The sequence below is a fragment of the Syzygium oleosum genome, unplaced genomic scaffold (genome assembly GCF_021117445.2).
Source record: "Syzygium oleosum isolate NSW1041296 unplaced genomic scaffold, Sole_v2.1 Sole_v2.32, whole genome shotgun sequence".
NCBI lineage: Eukaryota > Viridiplantae > Streptophyta > Magnoliopsida > Myrtales > Myrtaceae > Syzygium > Syzygium oleosum.
In genome coordinates, this window is record NW_026607516.1 from 3457524 (window position 1) to 3473199 (window position 15676).

The window sequence follows — 15676 nt, forward strand, 5'->3', positions numbered from 1 at the left end:
CAAGTTCCATTCAACAGTCTTTTCTACCTGGAAATACAGACATCAGTACTTAAGAGCTCTACGGCGGGGGCGCACAACGACCGTGAGTGGATGTGCCATCTCGCAAGAAAGCCTGAGCACCTCGGTCAAGTCGACCCCGTTACTTCGGTCTGAGGCCAAGGGTAACCACTCATACTCATGCAAAAGACGGGCCACCCAATGAGTGACCGTGATCAGCCCCAAGCTCTTCCCTGGGCAGCTCCTCCTGCCCGATCCGAACGGAGCAAGCCTTAGATCTGACCCTAACACTGAAAACTCCACCCCTCCGTCCTTGCCCACGACGAACCTTTCGGGTATGAACCGATGAGGGTCCTCCCAGACCTTCGGGTCCCTGGATATGGCCCACATGTTGACCATTGCTGTAGTCCCTGCGGGCACGTGATGCCCGTCGACGATTGTGTCTGCTGTTGCCAATCGTGCCCAGGAGAGGAGCGGACCCGGTGGGTGCAGTCGTAGGACCTCCTTCACCGCGGCCTGCAGATAAACCAGCTGTGCCATGTGTCCCTCGTTGACAACGTCATGGTATCTTCCCACCACTTCGTCGAGCTCATTTTGTACCTTGGATTGCACCTCAGGATGCATCACCATCCTTGCCAGAATCCACTCGATCAAGACGGCAACCGTGTCTGTCCCTCTGAATATCATCTCCTGCACCAATTTGCATATATTATACAGTAGAACTGTCATCTATGAGGCAGCAATTATATGATAATGTACAACCACCTGTACTTTATATTCCTTGATATCAAAATTCTTAACTCAGTTTTTTTCTGTACTCGTAAATTCGATTCTAGGAACATTTGCCACTAGAATTGTATAACAAGATAAGGTGGAGATAATGTAAATGAGTTGTGCATAGCTATATTAAATTCTGCTTACGTACCCAAAGAACAGCAATAATATCCAAGTCGGACAATTTCTCAGAAGCTTGAAGAGAGAGCAAAACATCAGCGAAGTCCCTGCAGTCACTGTCACCGGTCTTCTCTCTATGTTCCGCAATCATTTGGCTGACAAAGACCTTGACCTTAGGCAAGAGTTGCCAGCATCTAGCCCGAATGTTCTGAGGATCAAATTCAGACAGCCAAGAAAAGTGGTCCGACCAGTTGAGTGTGCCCAGCAATTCATACCCTTCATCGATCAGCCTCTTCAGTTCTTCCGCTTCTTCATTCATATGATCTAGTTCATATCTGCGTCCAAACACCAGGAACATCATGTGGTGGAGTGAAGCTCGTTTGAGGACTTGGTGGACCGTGAAAGGTTGGCGATGGTTGTGGTGACCCAACAATGAAACTATCCCAGAAGCAATTGCACGTCTCTGATCCTCGGTAGCCTTGATTTGCTTTGGACAGAAGAAATGGGTGGCAGCGATTCTCCTCAGCACTCTCCAGTAGTCACTACAAGGAGCAAACCCGATGGCTCGACCAAACATCAAGCTTCGAGCGGACTCCTTCATCGGACGATCCGCAAACACAGGGCCATGGAGGATTTCTTTGGCCACGTCGGCATCACATGTGACAATAACACGTGTGTGGCCCAAGCTGAAGGCCATCAACCGTCTTGCAGCATGTGATTGAGCGGCAGCTGCAATCTGGCGATGCGCGAGCTGGTTGGCCATCAGTTTGATGCTGCCAAATAAAGGTAATCCTCTAGGACCTGGAATAGGCTTGTTGAAGTTACTGAAGGAGAAAGGCTTTCTCTTGGAAAAGCAGAACTTGCCCCAAGCAGGACCACCAGGATGAGCCCAGTAAATTAGGGAAATCGACAGCCAAGCTAAAGCCACGAAGAGGAGAAAGGTATACGCCGTTGCAACATGCGTTTGCATAAAAGCTCCGCATAGTTTGGGGGCAAGAGTAAAAGCCCAGAGGGTGGTATCAACATCGGTTTTCATTGGGGAGAGTGAGAGAGGGAACCTTTACAGGTTTGTTTCGCTTTTGGATATAGCTAAGAGTGGATGGAAGTTGGCGATGGCAATCGGTCTTAAGACGAAGCCAAAGCATATGATATGTATATGTAAAGGGCATTAGTCTAATGCATGTATTTATTCTATAACTGGGGAAGCGTAATCATATTTAAAGATGAAGCAATAAATCATGGAAGTTAAAGAGAAAAGAAGTGAGAAGCACTGTCAATTAACGAGTGCATGACGAGGCCCCGCCATTAGGAGGCACGCTCCCATCACTGTGGGAAGCTTTACTTTCTTGCTGACGTTGTGGACTTCATAAATTCAAGAACCACACCCAGCTTGATATCAGCTTTGTGCATTTTCTTTCTTTCGTATTCATAATTATTTTAGCCTTGGTGTGCCTTGAAGGAAGTCAACTCTGTGAACAATGAGTAATATATTAGACTCCCCAACCTAAGAGCGGACCTTAAAGTAACAGAACCAACCCACATCATTGTAAACATCGGTGAGACTTGGAGGCCATGGAAAAAGCGTGTCAAATTTGAATACTAACTGTAAATAAATTTCATGACCATCTAGGATTGGTATTGTCACAACCACATATGTGTAAAATGCAAAGTTCGTGCATCAGATAACAAAATAAAATACTATTTAGATAGAACTATATACTTCTGTAGATCAGAACTATAACTCATTTTTCAATGATGTCCAATGGCGTCTGTCTGATAGCAGCATGCATGGTCCTTCACCAGCAGTTGGCCTCACCAGCACAATCATCTGATTCTTAGAGTATGCTAGACATGACCTACGTTATGGGGATTAAAAAATCAAATTAGCACTATGAATGGGGTCGCATTGCATTCACCAAATTTTTCCTTCGAATACGCACTCCACCCAAATTTCAGTCAAGCTAGCTCAATACTGGCCCAAGGATGAAGATACTTGGAAGATCTTTTGTTCCTATTTTAAATTAACACTCTCTTCCAGATGGTTCATGATGCATGAGAGTTTCCATAAAGTAAGACGATAAAGATGCGCAGGACGACGTGTCTTTAGACAATAAAAAAAGTATCCCTTCTGATACCAGAGAAACCAATGACCGTTAGAACAAATAGTCATGACATTATTAATTAAACAAACGAGTAAATTCATGAGACTCCTGAATGCAGTATGTGCTGACCAAATATTACCTAATCTTCTGGCAGCCGCCTTCTCTGCATATCCTAAGGTTCCTAGCCGGGGAAGGGCCCATCTAGGAATTGCCATGTCTCCTTTGTTTATTGGCGATGATAGCCAATGCTTTCAAATAGCTTGCTAATGTCCTTATCATTCTCAAACCAGAATCTGTCATCTGCAAGTGTACTACCAACTTGGTTTTTGTTAAGATTTTAGCTCTCTAACCTTTACTAGCTAGGTAAGACTTAACATATGGTCACCTTCAGCCGTTTGAGTGTTTAATCCAAAGAAGTTGTCCGTCTTGGAACTTGCCAGTTGTTGGGCATGCTTTGCCTGGTGGTCCTGTTCGGGGAGGAGGAATACACCCATCCCTAGCCAGTTCCAGGAATGTGGAAGCAGAACACTAAGACCAGCCGGTCTTACCCAGCATATACTTTTAGACAATTCATTTGGAAGCGGGTAAAAATAAACGTCAACTCAAATGTAAAAATTAAACAGCCTAAAGTCTACCGGGATCCCTTTTTACCATGGCTGTATGGACCAAGCGGTTGAATTAAAAAGATAAAAAAGATCTTGTATGATGAGAAGCCCAGATATGAGAGACAGAGAAAATCTCCTGAATTCCATGAAATCATTCTTCCTTTTGGTTTTAAAAGGCCTTCTATGGCGCGGTCCCAGACAAGAAGAAGAAGAGATTGTCGAAAATTTACTAAGGGGTCGTGGCCTGGGAAGCTCCTAAAGAGACTTCAGAGATTGGTTTTACAGAAGGACATTAGAGACTGCTATTTCCGAAGGTGAATTGTGGGGAGTTCATGATATAGTCCACAGGGTTAGTGGAATGGGGACTGCGTCCAAACTTGAAAATGAGTCGGACGCCTAAGCCGTGACTTCTCTTTTCCGACTGGTCTTCATTTGATTCAGCCCAGATAAGAAGTTACTGCTCTGCAATTTATTGTTTTCAATTGCCCATCATCAAGAAGCACAATCCTGGAACCTTCCCACTGCTACGAGATCATAGGCCCTGCCTTCGCATTGTTCTCGCGAGAACGACTTCGCTCTGTGTAACTATACCAACACCATCGCACTCATCCAAACGAATTGTCAAGCCATCTATGGATATGTTAATTTACATAAAAGTTGATATCTTTAACACGTTTGTAAGCTAAGCAATAGAAAATGTCACTTTACATGAATTTTCGAAAATTTAAAACAATCAAATAAACATTAATGATTTAGTATAATAATTGATAACTAACTAACTAACAAGTTGTCATATGAGCAATTTACCAGTCACCCTTGCATTACCAGCAATATTTGGAATTTATCTAGATTCCTAATATAATTTCGAACACTGGCAAATGCTACTTTTTATTTCACACAAAATGCCATGGCCGTCTGTGCTGTAACAAAGTTATAGCAATTCGGTGAAATATCTCTATGAAATGGCTCAGTGTATTAAAAAGTACAAACTTTGTAAATTTGATTACATAATAGAATTTCTCAAGACACTCACTAATCCAACTGATGCATATTCTTGGGCCTAATTCCAAAAAAAAAGCATCAACTTTAGGTCGAATAACAATTTTGGCCTCAACTTTTTTTTATCTCGTAAAAAGGCACTAACTTTAGTTTGAGTAACAATTATGACCTTAACTTTTTTTTATCTTATAAAAAATCATCAACTTTTATTTAAATCCCAAATGTGACCCCACTTGACTTAGAACCATTGATTATCCAACTTGACTATTCCACCTCAGCAATAAATTCACATGGCTTGCTAAGTGAATTTAAAGCATTATTCATTGTCTTCTTCTATAAGCCACAACTTGAAAAATAACGACGAAACTGTTCGTCTACTTCACTTCACCAGCAAGTCAAAAAGATCTCCAAATTGAATCTCGTAATATGAAACTGTAGACTACCGCCACTACCGCCACATGAACGAGAGCCGCCAAGCTCACGACCATAACCCTTTTTTCTCAAACAAAAATAACTTCAGAGAGAAAGTCAATGAAGATACAAATTTGGGATAAGAGTGAAAGTTAATGATTTTTTATGAGACAAAAAATTAAAGCCAAAATTATCATTCGATCTAAAGTTGGTGTATTTTTATGAGACAAAAAAAAATTAGGATCAAAATTGTCGTTCAACCTAAAAGTTTGTGCTTTTTTTTTGGAATTAGCCCCATATTCTTGGGTCATCTTCATCACGACATACCAAAAAGTGGACGCACGATAGTGGAATGACAGATCAAGTGCATCATCCCCCAGAAATCTCTCTCTCTCTCTCTCTCTCTCTCTCTCTCTCTCTCTCTCTCTCTCACTCAAGTCCCACCACCACCTAGCTCAATACTCAATAGACGCTAGATGGTGCATAAATGTCCAGTTGCCAACTCCTCCCGACTTGTGATTCTCTCTCCCCACACAAGAAATTAACAAAAATAGAATGAAACATTCAAAAGAAAAAGTGCGCTAGTGCACCCGCAAGGAAAAATCATTCAACCTTGAATGAAACGCAATAATCGCAGCATTTAAACTAATAGAGCCACTTTAATTTTCTTTTCTTTTTTTTTTTCATCCTGCCTGCCCTCCAAGAGAGAGAAAAGGGAAAGAAAACCTCCAAACCCTCAGAAACCATAAGAATTGGCAGATATATGTTGAGCCAAAGAAAACCCCCAAAGGGAAACAAATACTAAAAAAAAGAAAAAAAATTTCTAACGTTGTCTCGCATGTGAGCTTCGAAGCGTCACACCATGTAAAAATCTGGTATATCCAAGCAAATTAAGTTTTCCATCTGAATTTCTGATCCAGTCTTTTAGGTTCAAGTGAGCCGCCGAAGGGTGAACATTCAATTCCTGCAGTTATTGGTAAGAGAATCCCAATAAATGTAAGCAAATTGTGCACAAGCACAAGAATAGCTAATGTTTCCTTTGAAAAGACTGATATTTCATACCCGCGCCAACTCTTCAACTGAGATGACTCGGTTACCCTCTCGTTCAAAGTGATCAAAAGCATCAGAAGCTATCTGCTCCCACCCCTCAAGAGCCTCCAGTTGATGTACGCTGATCGCAGCCGCACAAAACTCTTCAAAGCCCATCTTTCTGTAAGCAAGAGGCTCCATCTGAAATTAACAATTATCAAAACAAAGATGTGAAAGGTATATTAAGATCCTAATTTCATTCGCTGTCCATTAAAATCCCATCTTTTTCAGACAAAAGAGAATCCTACACAATATAGTTGATCACATTGCAGCTAAGAAAGAGAGCAGAGTGATTCTTTTCATGAAGCCACACACAGAGAGAAAGAGCTGAGTGCTTGAATCAATAGAAAATGTTGCTTTGATCAGCCGGTGACCAGTAAATCTTGACAATCACTAGCAATAGCAGCTGGACCATGTGGACGGACACATTTTACAGGGCTCAGTGACTTACTGCTTTCAAAATATCAGGAACCCTGGACTCCCTCATAGCATCAGTACCATTTCGCTCAAGAACCTGCACATTATCGTTCACATTAGTTTGACTTTACACTAAAAGAAAATGAGAGAATTCTCACGAACTATCAATTTCCATGGACATGCAAAACATGACAATAGATCAACTAGACAAGGAATATAGTGAAAGGGGCACAACTACATTTCCCAAACACATGGAACAAGAAAAGGACCACATGAAGTGCAACCAATAATTCTCTTTTGCACACAAAAAGACGAAATGATCACATTAAAACATTAATGGATGGAGCAGCACTTTTACCCCTCTGAAATTGTCGAGAGAGACAAACCCATCTTTATTTGGTTCCAGCAACTGGAACTGAGCCCTAAGATATACCAGCTCCTCTTCTGTCAAAGCTTTCGAGAGAGCCTGCGAGTACCCAAGAACAAAAGGAAACTTAAGTCACAGTCAAGAGGCAAGTGAAAAGGACCTGCTTATTTGAACTTTGAGAGTTTGCACATTTTAGCAAATAAACAGGAGGGACCATGCCATCCGAGAATGCAAACAGAAAGACACGAGTGCACAGTATTGACTTGTTCAGAGAAGCCCCAAAAAGTGCCCAGAGAGAGAGATTCACCTTCAAAGCTGCTCGTTTCAAAGGCGTTGCATGAAGATACAATTTAACTAGCTTAAAGATCAATATGTCCAGAGGACTGGGACGACTCTCATCCCGCAACCAAGGGTGAGCTGCAATTACACAAATATTATTTTAGATATCAAACAAAAGCAACAGTCCACTATGCTCATCAATCTGATTTTTTCCAAGTTAAAGCCAGTGAGTTAAGAGAACATAGTATAACATATGTTAAAGCGCTCAACAATATACACAATGGTCAATGCAGAAGTCTAACTTTCCACATACAAGTTGATGTGCTTGTTCATCTAGTGATGAAAATTACCTAGCAGGTAACTGCCATTGCCCACTAAATTGGCAAGCAATGAAGACCAAACATCTGCAATAAGCATCTCAATGCATGCACATGAAAATAAAAGCAAAATTAAGTACAGAAGGTAGGCAGAATTAATGAGCACAAGGGTTTTCCCTCATGTTGGTGGCAGAAAGAGCTTAAGGATCTCAATGCAAGGCAGAACAGGGAAGGTCAGCCCCAATGCCACTTAAAGTGATTTAACAATTAATTCTATCTCTGCACCCAAAAAGATCGTTGCCAAATAATTACGCACACATAAGCAGATCACTCTTGGCAGTCGGTAATGTTCCAACACTGAGGTTGTGTGAACCAAAAAAATAAAAATCAGCAACTTTCTGGCCCCATGACATACTAATAATGGTAATGGCAAAAACAAAGGCTCAAAACTTGTGTAGCAATTAAGTGAGTTGCTACAAGAGGGACTTACTCAAAGCTTGTACAGCAGTCATTCTTTTTCTATAGTCCTTGTTCAAGAGCCTTTTCACAAAGTCCTTGGCCTCCCGAGAGACAGAAGGCCACGGTAAGTCCTCAAAATTAGGATCAGCCCTTAGTACAGCACGAAAAATTCCGGATTCTGTCCTTGCCCAAAATGGCCGGCTTCCACATAACAGAATATATGCGATCACGCCAATGCTCCAAATATCTGCTTCCAGACTATAAGATCTATGAAGGACTTCAGGAGCCACGTAGTATGCGCTTCCGACGATATCGTTAAGTCTTTCATCTGTACATATTGGAACAAAACAATTAAATATCCTGGGCTGATACCAACAGTAACCCACAATGAGTACGTGGACATGATTGGCCAGAATAGTTGACGTTGATATAGCCTTAAGTTAACCTGCCAATGCATGATTTCACCCCGATATGTATAAACCACAAGACGAGATTCTCCACAGTTAACAGTACAGTTCAAGTTTCTGATGGTACTACTCTAATTCTACTTATGTCTAAGTATTGGTTAGACTATGTAAAATTTTGAGAAAAAGACTGTACAAGGTATAACTCTTGTTCTTACTGTACTATTCCCTTCAAGCTTCAACAGTGCTTATATGATTCTAACTTGGAGGGAGAGCTACTTAATAAATCAAAAATTTAATTGCCCACCCCCCTTCTCAAGAGAAGAAGAAAGAAAGAAAAAGGCAAAAAAGAAACTTACTCCAATACTTTTTCTAACACAAACTAGAAAAACTTTGTAGGTGAAACATCGGTTACGAGAGCTTTAAAATGCACATATATACAACAGTCTGCATCACACATGCAAAAGATTGGGTGAGCGCCCACAGACACGTGCATGCATACGTGCCACAAAAATAAGGCACGGTATTTAAGTGGTTGAAATCCCCATGACCTGTTTTAAACAAAAGTTACCATCCCATCAATCATGCTCCATAGATAGTAAGATTATCAAAAAATATGAATCCCTCGTAACGCCTGTAAAACATTGATTGTCCAATTTAATACAATTCATAACTGGAAGAATTGGAAGTTTAATTCATGACAAGAATCTCAATGTGATACTCGGTTGATCCACCAGCATTCACTAGTTTTGTCATCACAGGGTGCAGCTACTATATGCAACACGACATGAAAGACTTCATGACAGCTAGCCATTAGCTGCTTCATTCTTCTTTTATTCTTTTTCGTTTTCTTAGTTGCCAAGTACAATGCTTTATTATCTTCATTGAACTACCGGAAAGCTAATAAGATGGAACCCATGATTAAAAGAAGGATTCTACTTATTTCTCATATACAGGTATACGGACGTTACTCACGAAGGAAATATCAATCAGGATAAAAAATTTTGAATACCTGGTCGGATGAAGTCAGAGAGACCAAAGTCAATAAGCTTCATATCAGCACCTTCACTTCTAGATGTGAATAGGAAATTCTGTCAAGCAGCATTTTCCTGTAAGTGGTGGAGTCTAAAACAGCATGTTTGTGTAATGTTACGCTACACTCCTCTGTGTGTGTGTGTGTGAGAGAGCGAGAGAGAGAGAGAGAGAGACACACACACACACACACACACACACACATACAGACATCAAGTGCCTACATGCGATCAAACACAGTCAAGCCAAGCCGTGAGAGACACACACACACACACATCAAGTGCCCACATGCGATCAAACACAGTCACGCCAAGCTCTGAGCACCTTTAAAACCCCGGCAAGATTTTCATATTATGAAAGAAAAAGCTTAATAGTCTTTTATAGCTTAATTCAGATTAAGAATATGATAGCATACCTCTGGCTTTAAGTCACGATGCACAACGCCTTGCAAATGACAAAATGCAACGACGCTAAGAATTTGCACAACTATTACTTTCGCATCTTCCTCGGCATATCTTCCTCCTCTGTAGCAACAACGAAGAGAATTTTTCAAGGTCTTTATACCATGCAAATAATAACAAAACCAAATGTTCATTAATGATTCCCGACCTCGATAAAATTCTGTCAAGAAGTTCCCCACCTTCACACAATCTGATAAGACACAAAATTTGAAAATTGTCAGACGCTAATAGTCAAAGGCATTTTGATAACTCAGCAGTTGTGTAGATTCTTTCCCCTATTCCAGTTTATTCCATGTGATCGGGAACAATACAAAACAAATTAACATCTATGGCATGCCTTTCTTCTGCGGCTCATTACCCTTGGTTCTCAATGATTTTCCAAAGGCATAGTTCAACAGCTAAATAGAAGTGTCATAATAATTCAATCTAAAAGCCAAAGTAAGAGAATCCTAAGTCCTGACCCCATCATGGACGAACTATTTTGAAAAATAAGAAACAAAAGCAGCTTTAGCCACGATGTAACTAGCAGGGGACATAAAGAAGAGACATACTCCATGACTATGTAAACGTTATTGGCATCCTCACATGCATCATAAAATTTGACTAGGTGCTTGTGACCAGATAGAGCCTTCAAAATTTTAACCTCCCTGCGGACATCTTCAATTGATATTGCAGTTGTCATCTGCCACAAAAGTTCAGATGGCACTCAGATGGTGACTAGATAACATTTAAAAGAGAATAAAAATGCAATATCGGCAAACTACTTTGCACCTGCCAAAAAGGACTGATACTTTGACCAGACAATCAGGCACGACGAAACCGATGAAGTGAAGTGGTAAGAACTTCCAGCATGATATATACTCGAAATTAAGAACAGTACATAGAACTTTTGCCAAACTGACAATGCATCTCCCTTCCTTACCAAAAAAAGACAATGCATCTCCCAGTTTCAGCGAACTTACTACAGCTAAATGATTACAAGACACTATTATGCCATGTATTTACCCTGAATATAAGTACAATAATCAGAGAATTTGACTGCGGAAAAATTGCACACATTATGACGATTAGGCAATGTTATTGTGACAAACAATGGCAGCGCACGGACAATTGACGGTCACGTATCGTCAGAAGCAACATTGGCTACAGGTATTACATTCAAGAAAAAATAAAACAGGGCAGTCAGTAATATCCTGAATTTCAACAAGAACTAGAGTCCACACTTAATGTTCGAATGCAGCAACAATTAACCTCTGAAGTCGGAATAAAGCAGTAAACGGATTGAAAACCCAATGGAATACGATGCGCATGCCTGGATTGAATCATGCAATGCCTGCATTTTTATCAGGCAAAAAGTCAATGGGGTACTGGTTCGTTCGCTAGCATCAACTTCAGTCCCAAATTAACTTTGCGATTCGGGCACCCATGGATAGGTATAGAGAGCGATCACGAAAGGCGTACAGGTATAGTTATCTAATGCTGGCGTACTGTTCGGAAAAGAATGCGAATCCCAAAAGGAGGGGTGGGTACCTTAACTTTGGAGATGATCTTGACGGCGAGAAGCTGATCTCTGAGGTCGCCCTTCCGGCCCTTGCCGGAGCAAGTATGACCAAAATGGCCCCTCCCGACTTCCTTCCCGAGCTCGTATTTGGCACCGAAGTTCTTGTTGTAACCGAAGCTCTTATCCAGATGCTGCGCCTCCGCCTCCGCCGCCGCCGCCGCTGCCCCACCTCCCCCACCTCCTACATCCCCCTCGCGGCCTTCCTCGGGGATCGACCCGTGGTGCTTGGGGGACATGTAGCCGGCGAAGCGCTTGGCCAGAGACGCCTTGATGTGCTTAGCGGGGGAGGGCGGGGGGAACGGGCGCCGGAAGAACTTGCGACGCGGGGTGGCCCTCCCTGGGGACGGGGACACGCCGACGCCGTGGGGGTAGGGGCTGGCCCAGGGGCTAGGGTTAGATGGCCTGGCGGGAGTAGTGCTGCCGCCATGATGGACTTGGGAGGGAGTAGAGGAGGAGGGAGGAGGAGGAGGAGGATGGGAGGAGGGGTTGTGATCGCCGGAGACGGAGATGGTGACGACGTCATTGTCGGAGGCGGCGGCGGAGGCGGCGGTGGGAGTGGCCTTGCCGTAGCATTGGCCCATGGCTTCCCACTTCCGGCGGAAGAGGGTATAAATAGGGGGGGAGGGGGAGGGCGAAGGGGAAGGGGACGGATGGGTCAAAAAGGGACTTACTACATCAGACGGTGGAGAAGGAATGCAGAGGGGAGGCAGATCTGACCGCGAGAACACCCGGAAGATCCCAAAAACGGGCGCAAAACGATAAAAGACGGGGAATGGAAAAAGGCAGCGTTTTTCTTGTTTTCTGTTGTTTTTTTTTTTTTTTTTTGCAGAATCAGAGGAGACAGACAAAATGGGAATGGAGGGGAGGGGAGGGGGGAGAGGATGGCGAGAAGAGAAGTGACAGACAGAGAGAGCGAGAGAGAGACAGACAGACAGACAGACAGGAACAACAAAAAGGACCCCTGTGTTCTGTGTTCTGTTTCTGGTTTCTTCTTCTTCTTCTCTCTCTCTCTCTCTCTCTCTCTCTCTCTCTGCCCTTTGTCTAATCTGCTCTTCTTCTCCTTCCCCTGCCTCCTCCTCCTCTTCTTCTTCTTCTTCTTCTTCTTGTTCGTCTGGTTATGTTATGGGAATTGGAAATGGAATAGGATCCACCTGCATCCGCTGCCCAATTCACATTTTCCCAGCACATATACTCATCTCAAGTCAATCCCAGAGACAGAGAATTGGAAAGGGTAACAGTCGAGTCGGGTCGGGCAATTATGAGCTTGCATCTTCGATCCGATTCGGAAGCCAAGACTCAAGAGAGAGTCTTGATGATAATGATCTACGAGGGAGATTTCTCACACGTGTACCCCCACCCAGTTTCTAGTATTCTCTCTCTCTCTCTCTCTCTGTGGCGCCGGTCAAATGGGCGGGCGAGTGATGTATGTATGTAGCCCATGGAAGGAGTGTTGCTGATGTTTGTTTATTACTACGATTTTGTCATTATGCACCCTCTTTTCCTCCCCTGGTGACGTTGTCAACCCCCTTCTCCCATTTGTTTAATAAATCTCTCCATGAGCAGTGGACCACAAGGCCTGACCTTGGGGAGTCGGTCAGTCGACGGATGGATGTTGCCCTCTCTCTCTCTCTCTCTCTCTCTGCCTCACCGGGTCAACATTAACTTTTTGCTCATATTTAACAAAGCCCACCCCCCACCTCCCCACACCATTCTCAATCCCATCCTCCAGCAGAAACAGGGTCGGTAGGTATGCACTGCAATTCCATGCACTCGCTCTTGGGAACAAAAGCTGTGGAGGATGACTCCGAGACATGTGCACTTTTGCTCGGATACGGATATACAGAAGGGAGTCCCGCATCGTACCGACGCTCTCTGCCCACTGTTTTACGTTCCTTACATCTCAATGTATCAGCAGCAGCATCCGGGCGCTCGTAGTGGAACTTCAAATTCACGTGCTCGTTCGAGAACGCTCGCATATTATGTTATATAATATGCTGGTAAGGTCGTCGTGATTTCTACCCGACTTTCGAAGGCCCAAGAGACGTGACATTTGGGTTTTAGCTGGCATCCTCCAGCTTTCACGTACTGACTCCTCCCCTCCCTCCCCCCCTTCTTGCTGGAACCTTTGGGGATTGATCTGGAGGGCTCAACTTCCTCATTAACGACTGGATCCCTCACGATTTTGCAAGATTGGGATCGCACGCTTCGCCCCCACTTCAGAATCCTAACAATCTCCTTTCCCAGCTCCCGTTAATTCTGTGTACTTTCGATGTTGAGCTCTGTGGTCCGACGTCAAAACTGCATTTTGATTTGCAGTCTGCAGGCGAACTCTCCAATCCGCTGCATTGTTCGTGACTGTCATGATTCAGATGAACGCATAAATTCCTCTCTTTTTTGTGTGTATTTAGACACATTTTAAGCTCAAATGCTGTGTCTCTCATCATGACATTGAAATTGGACCATAATACTATACATGGCATAAGTGTACCAATTGCTCTTATTCGATCGATTTGCATTAGTTTAGTGATATGCCATCTTCATTTTGTGGTAGAATTGAAATTATCTAATGGCTAACTTATTTTGCTATCGGGATAAATTTCGCTTAATATCTACTAAACTTGAAAGTTACAACGAAAGACCTACAATAAAACAAGCTCGTATTTTGTGTTTGTTGCCTTCTTTGGATAATGAGAAACAATTTGAAAGAAAGATATTTACTAAATTTAAACACGCGTGTTCACATTTCATTTAGTTTAGTTTCCTTTTTTAAAATCCATTTATTTTCAAATTCCACTTATTTCAGATATAGCTTATAACACTCGAAGCATATTTGTTTAGAAAAACAAAATGACAATGACAAAATTTTTTCCAAAATCCACTTAATTTGAAATTCAAAAAATTTCAGAAAAAAAAATCAGATAAAAAATAAGTTCACGAATTTTGATTTATTAATCTACTGCTCAACAATTAGTCAATTACATTGAAAATTTCTTCAGAAAGACATGATGATAATAATAATAATAATAATAATCCACATGTGAAGAAGATAATATTAATCAAACTCTTCTTTTGAAAATTTCTGATATAGAGATGAGGATCGCCTGGTTTAAGGTATCGGGTAATGCGGTATATATTATAAAATCCATGGCAATCGAGCTAGTTGAACGACCCCCACTTGTGCAGAGTTGACCTGCAATATCATACGAAATTGCAGTTGACCTGTAATAAGATTCAAAACATCGATCGAATATTATTGGAATCAGTCCCTCCAATGAAGTCACTTAGCGATTATTATTATTATTATTATTATTGTTATTATTATTATTATTATTATAAGCTTTTGCAGTCACATAACCAAATGGGGTACAAAAACAATAACCGCAAGTCTATCAGACACCAACACTCAACCTTTCTTGCCATTCCGAGGAAACTCTCTCGATCTGTATTTCGTAAAATTATGTCAAAAGTTGTCCGAAACATCGAAAAGAACAAATAAATACTCCGAAAACAATATGCGTCACGAGAAAATCCGAAAAATATTCTCACCCATACATGCATAATGAGAATAACCGATGCCGAAACGCGATAGAAAAATTATCGAACAAGAAAATTCGACGGAAGAACAATTGTCCTCCAAATATGATTATCAAATAAAAAATATCCAAAATCTGCTGAAAAGAAACCCTAAAACAAGTTTATATAACCCCAAACCAAGCCCTACTAGGATTAGGAAACATCAAAACGTAAAATTACGAAACTACCTTTACTAAATTAACCCATAAAAATACTAAAAAAATAGAAAAACCCATCTAAATAATCTCGAATCGCGAAAATCCATCGTTAGTCACAGCTCCAAAGGATTAAATCCAAAATATTCTCACCCATACATGCATAACGAGAATAACACATGGAATTAAATAAAAATAAAAAGATTGAAATGTTCTCGTTGTTGATCGAGCGGGGCTAGTGTTTTTACTGGAAACCTCTAGCCAACCTGCCCGAAAAAAAATTGTTTTAACATCAAGTTGATTGATACTAGAAAATAATAATAATAATAAATATGGTAACTTCAACAATTTCTTTATCCTCCATGTTTCTTAATTACCCAAAGTAGTAAAGGAATTCAGATTATAAAACGAAGAAATCTTTAAAGAAAAAATCAAGAGTGATGATGTATCAAGAGAGAAGACCCACCCCGATGCACCACTTGTGGCCAAGTTGGAGCTACATATTATTATTTTTTTAACTTGTAGATCGAAGGTTTGAACCATGCACCTCTTAG

At 41.6% G+C, this 15676-nt stretch overlaps 2 protein-coding genes across 3 annotated transcripts; both read right to left on the reverse strand.

Moving 5' to 3' along the window:
- On the reverse strand, positions 1 to 2464 carry LOC115687048 (cytochrome P450 78A9-like). Its single transcript, XM_030612518.2, has 2 exons — positions 923 to 2464; positions 1 to 687 (listed from the first exon to the last, which is right to left on the reverse strand). Exons 1-2 carry the CDS (start codon positions 1925 to 1927, stop codon positions 43 to 45), a joined length of 1650 nt encoding a protein of 549 aa, XP_030468378.1. The 5' UTR covers positions 1928 to 2464; the 3' UTR covers positions 1 to 42.
- Positions 2465 to 5593: 3129 nt separating this feature from the next.
- LOC115686981 (CDPK-related kinase 3) lies at positions 5594 to 12234 on the reverse strand. Of its 2 annotated transcripts, XM_056304616.1 has the most exons (12): positions 11364 to 11481; positions 11085 to 11166; positions 10385 to 10515; positions 9982 to 10023; positions 9788 to 9896; positions 9353 to 9431; positions 7968 to 8264; positions 7189 to 7298; positions 6873 to 6980; positions 6549 to 6611; positions 6071 to 6238; positions 5594 to 5972 (listed from the first exon to the last, which is right to left on the reverse strand). In XM_056304616.1, the coding sequence occupies exons 2-12, from the start codon at positions 11157 to 11159 to the stop codon at positions 5832 to 5834; spliced, it is 1323 nt and encodes a 440-aa protein (XP_056160591.1). In that variant the 5' UTR covers positions 11160 to 11166; positions 11364 to 11481; the 3' UTR covers positions 5594 to 5831. The 2 variants fall into 2 exon arrangements, with proteins under 2 accessions (XP_056160591.1, XP_030468287.2); XM_030612427.2 differs by lacking the exon at positions 11085 to 11166 and having other exon boundaries at positions 11364 to 12234.
- Positions 12235 to 15676: the final 3442 nt, after the last annotated feature.

What these genes read in the sequence shown, in the direction of transcription:
- LOC115687048 (XM_030612518.2), bottom strand. Translation starts at nt 1,927, where the DNA reads ATGAAAACCGATGTTGATACCACCCTCTGGGCTTTTACTCTTGCCCCC. An exon ending in ATATTATTGCTGTTCTTTGG is followed by an intron (nt 688 to 922) that starts GTACGTAAGCAG and finishes AAATTGGTGCAG; the next exon opens with GAGATGATATTCAGAGGGAC.
- LOC115686981 (XM_030612427.2), bottom strand. Translation starts at nt 11,975, where the DNA reads ATGGGCCAATGCTACGGCAAGGCCACTCCCACCGCCGCCTCCGCCGCC. An exon ending in AACGTTTACATAGTCATGGA is followed by an intron (nt 10,024 to 10,384) that starts GTATGTCTCTTC and finishes GTGTCTTATCAG; the next exon opens with ATTGTGTGAAGGTGGGGAAC. An exon ending in CTCTCGACAATTTCAGAGGG is followed by an intron (nt 6,612 to 6,872) that starts GTAAAAGTGCTG and finishes GATAATGTGCAG; the next exon opens with GTTCTTGAGCGAAATGGTAC.